Genomic DNA, 11,242 nt, shown 5'->3' with positions numbered 1-11,242 from the left:
GAATGTTATCACAGCCACATCTGCTAGAGAGGTCATGGTACTCCTGCTGCTTTTTTTTAGATAAATTTGAAGGGGTTTTGTCTTGGAATACTGTCTTGCAGAAAGAGCTGCAGAACAAAGCACCCCTCAGATGAAGCATGGGTTTAGGGCTGGCAATGCAACATTGCAGGTTAACTTGGAAAAACACCTGTTAGTAAATGAACTGTTCCCAAGTTGCTGTCTTGGCTCTTGAACCCAAACAAGACCTCTGAGAGGGCCCACTGTGAAAAGCAGCACTCTAGATGCTGTGGTCTGGCCATCAGCTTTGAGAAGTGCTGCAGATGAAGTCAGAGTTGCACTGAGGACATGAGACTTGTATGGACTGATGTGTGAATGTCTTCAGCATGGGTTCCTTGGTTTTATGCTTTGCTTTCATTACTTGGTTTCCAATTTTGTACTCAAGAACCAATGCTTGCCTGGAAAGAATGGTTTTGTTTGTATTTTTAAACTAGTCTAGTATTTAAAGTGAGTCTAGGGAAATCTTCAAAATAATCTTATTTCGCTTCTCTCTAAATAGGTAATCCTGGTAAAGACGTGAACACCTCAGAATGAGAAGTCAAGATAAGTTGGAAATCCCTGGAATTGTTTCCCACTGAGCTCCACTGTGGAGGCTGTCACTGTGTAGCAGCAAGAGATAGAGAGAAATCAGCTTCGTCGACAGACTGCTAGTGTCTCTCTGGCAAAGGGGTAAGTGATGGATAAATAATCAATGATTTCATAAAAGCCCATCTTATTGCAGACGACAACTGAATTTTGGGGAGATTTGTGGAAACTGCAGTCTATTTACAAAATACCATCCTACCAAGGAACAGGGTGGATATAAAAGGCCTTCATGTAGCCATGCGGCAGCCAGAATGAGTGGGTGGTGACTGATTTAAATATTTTGGGATAAATGAAGATGATTCTAAATGAAAAGTACTGTGTTACAAACCATTGGAGATCTGTCCCATATAGTCTTGTTGTAGATTAGTTTTATTTAAGCATACATAGCTTTACAAAAATACGAATAATCTCTTTTTCATAAAAAGGGTTTATTAACAAGTAACAATAATGCCACTGAAGATACAGATTAAAAAGAAGCTTTTAGCTTGAAAAGTTCCAGTCTTTTGTCTCATAGATTCAGCAAAATGATAATAGAGTATGGAGGCTTTCCTCTTCACTTCATTACATAGCTGGTTTGGATCACAGTTCTTAGGACTTAGGAAGTGTGGCTTATTTGGTATGATGGCTTATGTGAATGGGCATAGAGTCTGTTTTCTGTATAGTTATCAAGGAACCCACTACTCCAGTCAATTCATGTCAATTTTCATTCATGATACCAGAGCTTAAACTTGAAAAAAAAACATAGGAAGGCAGGGGGGAGGAGCAGGGGGAAAGCTCATTTAAAGTATCCATCAGAGCAAGGGATTTTTTCCATGTTCCTCCTTCCAGACAGTGGTGCCTGTCTTCCTAGCATGGTATTGCTTAATTTCCAAAACCTTTAAATTTTTTTCCAAGGACTTACCCTACCTTAATCTCATCCCAATGCCTGTGCTTACTAAGTATATTGTAAATGCTTAAGTGTATACTTTACTACAGTTATGTTGGTGTCTTAGAGGAGGACAGAAGATCTCCATCTTCATCCCTGTAGATACTGTGCCAGTATTTGCCACTTGTACAGGGCTGGGAGAAGCAAAGGGTTAGGCTGTAGGGCGTGCACCTTTTCTCACTCTGCACCACACAGTCATCTACTTTACTTCCTTCAGCAATAGTGGAAAGAAGCATCTGGCCCCTTATTAACTCACTAATCAAATATGAACACAAAACAAAGTCCAATGTTACTCAGACGATGAACAGTACAATTAAAACAAACCCACAGATGCTCTGGTTATGCATCTATGTTGGAACCCAGCCAGAACAAACTGTTAGCTGTGCAGAAAAGTTGCCAGGCTCTTCACAGTAAAATCAACCCCATAAAAACGTTACAATTAACGATTTCATTCTAACATCTTTGGATGCCTTTAAGTTATTGTTTCAGGTATGTTTTCTGCTGAGCTGGAAAGGTGCCTGTTTCTATATTTTATTTTGTCTCCAAGGATCAGTCATCTAACCACTTGTTTAACCTTGAGCAGTTATAAAGCATGTTCATTTACATGTACCTCACTGAAATTAACAAACGGGTTTAGGAGTATTGGCCAAGACTTGCAATAGCAATTTCCGAGTCAGTATCTGTTCCTGGCACCTCCTGTGAGTAATCCATGACCTGGGGAGCCCAAGTTTGTCCTGGAGGAGGGCCACAAAAGTCTCCAATCAGTTTTCCAACTGAAATAAAAAGCAAAGTGCCCACATAAGTCCTTTCAGGATTTTTCATTCTATTATAGATTCCAAGTAAAATCTGCAAATCTGGCTGTACCACAGTCACCACATAAATGCAAGCAGGAAGTGCTAATTGCTCTCTACTTCTCTCGTCTGGGCCCTGTCTGGTGGCTATTCTGAAGGCTCACTGTCATGAGCATGTTTAATCTGCTCTAAATGCAGGCTGCCATCAACTGGGATGGTCTTGCTCCACCTCCATTCCTGGGGTTGTGTGTTCCTTCCACCTCACTTGCATCCGATATAGGTACTGTGAGCCAGATCAGTGCAATCATCCACTGGAAAATCAGTCATTATTTTTAAGTGGTTGATTTTTATTTTTTATTTTTAATTTTTTTTTTCATTGACTCATGAAGCTGATCCAGCTCACCACACGGTTGCATGATAGCTAGATCATGAGAAATGTGTAGGTGGCAGTAGGAGGAAGTTCATAGCAAACCTTGTTTTGTGAGAAATTCTTAATTTTCAAAAAAGGAGAGAAACTTTTCAACAATCTCAAGAAGAAAAAAAGTTTTCATTTCATTTTTTTCCTTACAGAATAAATAGAAAGTATTTATCGGAGGTAATTAATTAAAAGGTTTAAAGTTGAAACTTTCTGAAGTTTTAAAAAGCCCAATGACTAACTCAAGCTGAGCTTTTTTTCCCCTCTCCAGATTGTTAATTTGAAAACATTTTTTTTCTAGATTTCTTTTATATTTTCTTGTAGTTGGGAATACATGAATCTTTTTCTCTTGCAAAAACATTTCTGGGATGAGAAAACTGCACATTGCCTAGTTTAAAAAAATGCTCATAGTTGCACTGGAAATTATATTGGTGGAATTGTTTGTCATCTAGGTTGCAGTAAAGCTGAAACATCAGCAAGAGGGTTGAAGAATCACACAGTGTGCCCTCATGTAGCCATCCTTGTCCTAGGCATCTGCAGCCTCTGCTGTTTCCACTCATTTTTCCCTTTCTGCAGCTGTTTCTGGTGCGTTGGCCTTGCTGTGGTGCAGTGCTTGGTGGCCAGTGTTGCTTGGGAGGGAGTTCACAAATGAAACCCTGTCAAAGTAGAGAATGGAGAGAGGCCTTCTGAAATGCCAAGGGCACGTGGGCACAAGAGCTTTGGAAAACCAACCAATATTTTGAGTCACTTTCCCTTTCACCATAACATACTGTCTTTAATCTCATTTAGAGCTGAAGAGTGTGCTGGTGTATCTATACCTGTTACAGCTTTATTAAGAGATACAGTATAAATAAACCATGCCTAAACAATGGGTTTAAGCCAGAGAATGTGAGTGTAGTTCACATTGGGTTGTGAACATAATGAAGTTTGGGTTTGTTCGAAGTTGGGTGTTTATTTTTACCTATCGTAAAGTCAGGAGCAAAAGACGAGGATTCTGTCTGTAAATGTTTTGAACACCAAGGTGTCTGTAATGAAGGATTTTGTTTCTGGCCAGCTTTAGCTAGACACCTTTATCCATAATATCCCTTGTGTGATGGAAGTGTGTATGCAATAAAGTAGAAAATATTATATGGACTGCCTAGTATCAGTCTATTAATTTTTATATGTACTAACACTCTACGAACACTGTATAAGACTCTGTTAGGAAAAGTTGTTCTATATTGTATTGTAAAATATTCTTACATGAATGCATTAATCTAACTTATAATGGTATAGCGAATAAAGGAGGGACAGCCAGGGTCTGTGCTTGCCAGGTTGGAAAATAAAGACTCCTACGATGGTGAAAGGGCTTGAGGACGAGTGTATGGATCCTGTGGCCAGTGAGTGCTTGCACAGCTGGTGTTGACAACAAGGATTTGGCTTTTATGACCATGGGACCCTCTTTGAGTGTCAATGGCTGTTAGGAAGAGATGGGATCCACCTGACAAAACCAGGCAAAAGCATTTTTGCCAAGATGCTGGCAAACTTGGTGAGGAGAACTTTAATCTAGGAATGGACAGGAGAGAGCTGATGACAAACAGACAAGTGAGGAAATAGTGGATCAGATTGATAAGCAAGGGATGCGGGGTGATGCGGACAAGAGAGACATCAGATATTACACACAGGACTGAAGGGTGCCCACCTAAAACATATGCACCTAAATGAGGAGGTGCCAAGAGGACAGCATTGCAGGAGAAGCTCTACCACTTTTCCTGGGAAATCAGCACAACCGGGTGCCTCTTTGAAATGCCTGTTTGAAATGCCTAACACAGACAGCACGGGGAACAAACGGGAGGAATTAGAGGTCTGTATGCAGTTGCAGGGCTATGATCTCATTGGGATCATGGAGGCACAGTGGGATAGCTCACGTGACTGGGGTGCTGCCATGGATGGATAGAGGCTCTTTAGGAAGGACAGGAAGGCAAGGAGGGGGAGTCATCTTTTTTGTTAGCAATGGGAAGGTATGGAGCTCTGCCTAGGGACGGGTGGTGAGCCAGCAGAGAACTAGTGGGCTAGGATTAGACCACAGCCAGCGTGGGTGATGCTGTGTTGGGTGTCAGCTACAGACACATGAATGATGGGTAGAACATCTAGAGGCAACTATAACTAAAATTACTTTAACTTTTCATTTTTAAAGCTCTTTCCACTTCCTTCCAATTTGGGAATGACATTTTTCAAGTCTGAACTCTTCTCAAAAGTATTTTTGGAAAGTCTGAATAAAAACAGTTTAGCCATCTTCATGTAAAATGATTGCTATGAAAGTATTCATTTGCTATGACACATTTTTGGCAGACAGCTACTGAACAGCTTTAGGGCCTCATTGGAAATGTCCAAAAATGTTTTTAAAATCATTGTATAATTATTATTGGTTATAATAGTGCTTAAAGACGCTGCCCAGCAGTCAGAGACTTAGAGCACTAGGTAGTCTGCAAGGGGCAATGAAAAGCCAGTGCTAGCCCTCAAGGACTTGCAAGAAAATTTGCCAGTAAGAGTGACTGCATATCTGTATATCCAGGGGTGAGCAGGACACAGCAGTGTAAATGTTACCAAGTTGGCAAACCATGGTCAACGATGGAGATTTAGTTGGATGTGGGTCCACATTGCTGCTAGCATTTGGCGCACAGTGTGAAAGAATTGAAAGGAAGGGGGACTGCCATCCCCCTTGCCACTGGACTGCAGCGATCCCAGCACTGCAATCCCCAAGGTCATCTGCCTAGTCTCTCCGCTTCAGCCTGTGAATGAGAATTATTCAGGGAGTAAGACAGTATTGCAAAAAATCAGCTTTAATGTGAAAAATAAAATGTTTGTTTTGGGGCAACTGTTGTCATCGCTACTGATGATAGCAGCCCAAGCATAGGGAAGTACTCAGCATTTGAGCAGTAAGGTGGACTATCTGAAAGTAAAGTTTTAAAATTGCCAGGAGATGGGAATAATTATGTCGCACTTCCCACTCTCATTTTGATCTTGTTACACAAGCGCGAGTGAATGTGAAATTAGATCCTCTCCTTATAGAAGCGTTCCAGATTAGTTTCACTTGATACGTTTTTGGTTCCGTTATTAGAGCTACATTTGTCCCAAACTTTTGAAGTTTGACTTTATTAAACTATTTCTAATGGCCATACTTTATGAATCCTCCTTTCACGTTTGTGTCTATACAATAAAGCTGTGCCTCCTGAAGATACAAATGTGGAGGTGTTTCGCATTTGTGGAGAACACAGTGTTCCCTGAAGCTGTTCATCTCAGATCCATGCTTTCCGTGGCACCCTGTGACCAAAAGCTATGAAATGCTACTCCTGAGAAACGCCATTAAAGTTGAGTTGAGGCAAGTGGACGTTCTTCCCTGAAGCTTTTCCATTAAAAACTTTCAGACATTTTTCAGTCAACTGTTTATTTCATGGAAAGAAATACATTTGAACTTTTAAAAATCTAACATCATATGACCTTTCAACTAATATATTGCTGAATTAGAAGAATAAGAAAAGCCTTTATTTATTGGTGCCTTTTCCCCAAGCTGTTCTTCTTTCATTGCATTAAAATGGAATATATTTGGGCATAAAAGACGACAGCTCCTTTTCATGGCCTTTTACTGTATTTTTGCTGTGGCTGGTCAGATGCTTTTATCTAAAGCTTTGTTCTTTACAGTGGAAGAAATTTCAGAGGATTTAAGAGAGTGATAGAGTTTTCAGAGAAAATAAATTTTTCACGCAATACTTAGCGCTGATCAGGAAATAGGATTTCATGATGGCAAAGCTCCATGCTTTGCTGAAGCTCTTGTTGACAGTGATGGACTTCAGGGTTCATCTTGCAGCTCAGCAAACATGCTCGTCCTTTTGCGTTTCACTCTGCGGCACAGGGACTGTTTGTAGTAGGGTTGGTGGGTAATTCTCCTGCGTCCTGAGTAAGCAGCCTGTACCTACGGTAGCAGCTCAAACGTGATTCCCACACCAGGACTTTAGCAAGTGACTGTTACGGCAGGAAGCTGGGATGGGCTTCTGGGGCTGCCCTTGCTGGGTCGTCCTTGGACCCAGCCGGATAGAACTGGAGGGTCTGGCATATCACCAGGAAACTGGAGGTACATGAAAAACAAATCAGCTGAAAGACCATCTCTGGCGTTTGGGAAGAGAAAACGTGTAGGACTTTTTGGCATGGTGAAAATGCAAAGTGTAGCCCAAGATGGATAGGAGCAGAACTTCTACTGTGATCAAGTGACAGCTGATAGTTCAAGGAGAAGAACAGTAATAAGAACAAAGGAATAGCGTTTGATTTAACCATTCTCTTGGCAACTTTTAAATAGGACCAGAGCAGAAAACAATCCTTGGCTAGTCTGGTCCTGTGGCATTGGCTGATCTTCCAGCAAGCAGAGCAGAGAGTTGCCTGAGGCAGCAAAATGCCAAAGGAGCCAGCTGGGACCGTGATGGTGGGACCGGCAGGGCACATGTTCTGCAGCCGCCTTCTGCAGAGCCAGCCCTGCTCATGGGGCTGCAACCTTGTGATCTGCCAGTGCTGATATTAAGTACTTTCCATTTTCCTCTCAAGAATCAGAAATCTTCTTTAATGCTAAGTAATTACAAAATTGCAAAATTGGAGGTAGTAAAGGCCTATTAAGTGAGGCATCCTCCTCTGCCTGCAGGGGATTGTTCAGGGGGAACTAGGTGATTTAAAAATGGGAATTCAACCAATTATTCACCTAATAGTTTCAGTTCATCCACTTCTGCCGCTGAGATATATCGTATCATCTTTCTTTGTAAGCGGCATGAATGGATTATCAAGTTTCATTCTCAAATCATCTGCAAGGCAGATTTATGTAGAGTCTTTGTATCTCTAAGCAAATTGGGAAACGTAAGCCTCTCGCAACACCGCAACTGAATGTTCCCAATGAAGAAATAGAAATATCCCCATCTCAGTTCCCATGGGGAGCTCATTTCATGGCACGCGACCTTCAGCTTCAGTAAAGAGTTGCAGTAAGGAACGGTATCTAGTTCTGATAACAGCTCTATAAGGCTCAAGTCTTCTCACCGTAACTGAAAGATGAGGTGAACGCTGAGGCGGTGCTGGCTTTGGGTGATGTAATGCGACCTTTCACAAGCCGCCCCAGTGGAGGGATCTGATTGGCGTGGGGGTGGATGTGTTTGTACCCCTATTTCCAAGTGTAAGCCTCCTCACCGAGGTGCCCCCTAAGCCCCGGGCTGGGGCCCGCCGTGCTGCTCTCCCCAGGCGTGCCTCCAGCCGGCTGAGGGGCAGCCCCACCGCCGACCGCGGCACCGCCCGCCCTCCGCCGACCATTTCCTCGCACCCCCGCGAGGCCGCCCGCGGACACAGCCCGGGGCGGGGGGGTTGGTGGAGACGCGAACGCCGGCCCCGGTGCGGGCGGGAGGGACCCTCGGTGCCCGGCCGGGCCCCGTTCCCCCCCCCCGCTCCCCCGCCTCGCTCCACGGGGGCCGCCCTCCGCCGGGCTGGCGGGAAGCACGCGGCAGGTGGCGCCCGCGAGCCGCGCGGGGGACCGCACCGCCCTCCCTCTCCCCCCCCCCCCCCCCGCCGCCTCCGCCCGCGCGGGCCCGCACGTGGCGCGCGCCCCGGTGAAAAGCCGCCAGCCGCCCCGCGCCCGCCACTGGCGCCGGCAGCGCCCGCCCCGCTCCTCCCGCTGCGGCGGAGCCGGGCCGCCCGCCCCGCATCCCGGCCCGACCCAGCCCAGCCTCTCTGCTTCCCTCCGCCATGGTGCGTTGGCTCGGGACTTCGCATCCTCCCCGCTCAGCGCGCCGGCATCCCTCAGCCGAGGGGCGTCGGTTACCGTGAGAGAGGCACCGCTCCCAGGGCCGGGCTAGCCCTGGCGCAGCAGGGGCGACGAGGCACACGCTGCTACCGCTGACCTGTTGAAAGAGCCGGGCTCGCTGGGGTTTCCTTTGTCTTGGTCTTTTTTTGGTTGTGGGGTTTTTTTTTTCCTTTCTATTTTTTTTTGTCTTCTCGACGGGGGAAGTTTGCTCCCCGGACTGTGGCCCGGCTTCCTCCACACCCTTTCCTCCTCCTCTTCCTCCTTTTTTCCAGGATCCGCCGCCTGCGGCCAGAAGTGATTGCCCTCGTAACCCCCCAGCCCCGACCCCAGCCCGGCCGAGCCGCCGCCAGCGCCGGAGCTGGGGACGCCCCCTCCTCCCGCAGGAGCTCCCCGCGGGCTCCGGGCTCGCCCTTTCCCCGGCGCACCGCGGGCCGGCCGCGGCCGGGGCGGTGGGGCGGCCCCGGGCGGGCCGTAGCCCCTTGGCGGCGGGCTGCCGCGGAGGCTCCTGCCGCCGCGGGTGCCCGCGGGGGTGCCCCCGGGCTGCCGGGCCGCCACCATGTCGAAAGTGGCGGCGGAAAGTTGCGGGGCGGCGCCGGCCGAGGACTTGTCCAAGGTGTCGGACGAGGAGCTGCTCAAGTGGAGCAAGGAGGAGCTGATCCGCAGCCTGCGCCGCGCCGAGGCCGAGAAGATGAGCGCGATGCTGGACCACAGCAACCTCATCCGAGAGGTGAACCGCCGCCTCCAGCTCCACCTCGGCGAGATCCGCGGCTTGAAGGTAGCGGGGTGGGCAGGGTGGGAGCCCTGAAGTTTCTGCGGTGTCTCCGCGTCCCCCACCCGCCCCGCCGGGAGCGATCTCATCAGGTGGATGGATGGTCTTGGGAGGAGCCGTTACCGAGAATCGCTTGAAAAGTGAACAAGGACTGGAGTCAGTAGTGTTTGATCCCGCTTAAAAAAAAAACCAGTGTCCGGTTAAGAGATGACCGACTATTTGGCAGGCTGGGGAGCACAGCTGCTATATGCTCAGCCCCAGTATGCTTGGGGTGGATGAAAACACTTGTCACTTTTGTGTTAGACTTCATTGGTTTTCAGTAAGGTTAAACGATCCTCTCTGAAGTGCACGTGAAAGAATAGTGTGCAGAACTGTAGACTTTCAAAAGGTTTTGTGTAGCTTATGCTGGTTTCTGTCACTATTTTAAGATGACTTACTCATCTGTCAGGCAGTCTGGTAGGCTGCTGGAGAGAGTTGGTCATGTCCAGGATGCAGTACAGTGTATGGCGGGTGATGGCAAACCCTTGGGCTCGGTTTTGGGATGATCAGAACCAGTCCCTAGTTTATTGTCTGAAAAAGACATCTGGTAACACATCTCGGATCAAACCCAATTTCGATTGTATACTTCTGCAGGCTACAGTCAGAGGCAGACCAAGTCTGTAATGACTTAGCCCTTCTTAATTTAACTCCTTTGTTGGTTGAGAAGCATCGTCCCTGATGTTTCCTTCCCAATTCCAAGGCTTGGGAGGGTTAGTGTGACTGTTTACGGATAATTACCCTGATGTAGCATGTACACGTGCATTATAGAACTAGAAAGTTATCTTAAAGTAGGCATGACTACAAAACATTTTCTGTCCCATTGCTTTGAGAAAGGACATTGTTTTTAGGAAATTCCTCAGTGAGGTGAGGTTGGAGGGAAGGAGAGGAGAGACAGAGATGCAGTGTGGGCTTTTGAATTATTACATGAGAGTACATTAGAAGAGACTTCTTCACTTGTAGAATGGCTTTTAACAACTAAATTATTGAGAAAATGTCTTTGATAATAGTGTGGCATAACATAAATAGCATTTGGGGGAAGATTGTTTCTGTCTCCCAAGTTTTCCTGTTCTGCAAAGTATGAGTGTGTGTTTCTCCCCTCCCTCTTTTTGACAATATATGGTGTCTGGGGGTAAAAAAGACCCATTTGTGGTAGTACTTCAGTAAAAATAAAGCTTACATTTTAAATACAAGTTAAATTACAACAATAGTATCTTTCTTCCAGTTATGTACAAAAGTGTTGTGACATCATATGGGTTTATGCATCTTCCAGATAAGTAACAAAACACACCAAGATGTGTAGGAAGGAGTGACAAATTCCTCTCTCAATTCTGAACTCCTTAATTGATGTTTAACTTCCGCCTTTTGTTCAGATGCCTGAGCTGGAACTTTTAAAAGGAATTTGGGAGAATGCGGCTTTGAGCCCTGTGTTGGTGTCTGGACATCTACCTCCTTTGTCCTGTGTGAAATAACTGGTCCATGAGTAAGAATGACCAGCTGCGCCTAGTTTCGGTGGATGGGTGCCTCTTGCTTCTTCTGACTGATGAATTGTGGGCTTCCACAACTTTTTTTTATTCCACCGTGGGGTCATTTTAACTATCTCTCACCAGCACAGATTTTTAAGGCTACCTTGTGGTCTCACTGAGATTTTTCCTTTGTCAAATATGCATTGAAATTGGTCAAGTTCAAAGTTATTTTGGGGCAAAGATCAGACAAATGCATGCATGCATGCACACAAATCCGGTGGAATTACAAAAGCTTCCTTTCCTTAAGCAACATTGCTAAAATGGTCTTTCCTAAAAAAGGCTAAATTTTTAACAATTGTGGCTAATCTCTACTTCTAATACCATACGTA

The 11,242-nt window shown here is 45.9% G+C and overlaps 1 protein-coding gene across 6 annotated transcripts in view; it reads left to right on the top strand.

The window, feature by feature from the left end:
* Positions 1-8,441: 8,441 nt before the first annotated feature.
* Positions 8,442-11,242, top strand: part of CCDC85A (coiled-coil domain containing 85A) — an 81,999-nt gene continuing 79,198 nt past the window's right edge. For 5 of the 6 annotated variants that reach the window (XM_030022399.1, XM_030022398.1, XM_030022396.1 and 2 more), the window contains exon 1: positions 8,442-9,357. In XM_030022399.1, the coding sequence (XP_029878259.1) occupies positions 9,139-9,357 (219 nt within the window). In that variant the 5' untranslated portion in view covers positions 8,442-9,138. The remainder of the gene's footprint in view (positions 9,358-11,242) is intronic. The other variant, XM_030022397.2, reaches the window with a different exon arrangement.

The sequence above is a fragment of the Aquila chrysaetos genome, chromosome 8 (assembly GCF_900496995.4).
Source record: "Aquila chrysaetos chrysaetos chromosome 8, bAquChr1.4, whole genome shotgun sequence".
Lineage (NCBI taxonomy): Eukaryota > Metazoa > Chordata > Aves > Accipitriformes > Accipitridae > Aquila > Aquila chrysaetos.
Note: the sequence above shows the minus strand (reverse complement) of the source record. Positions and strands in the feature narration are given on the sequence as shown.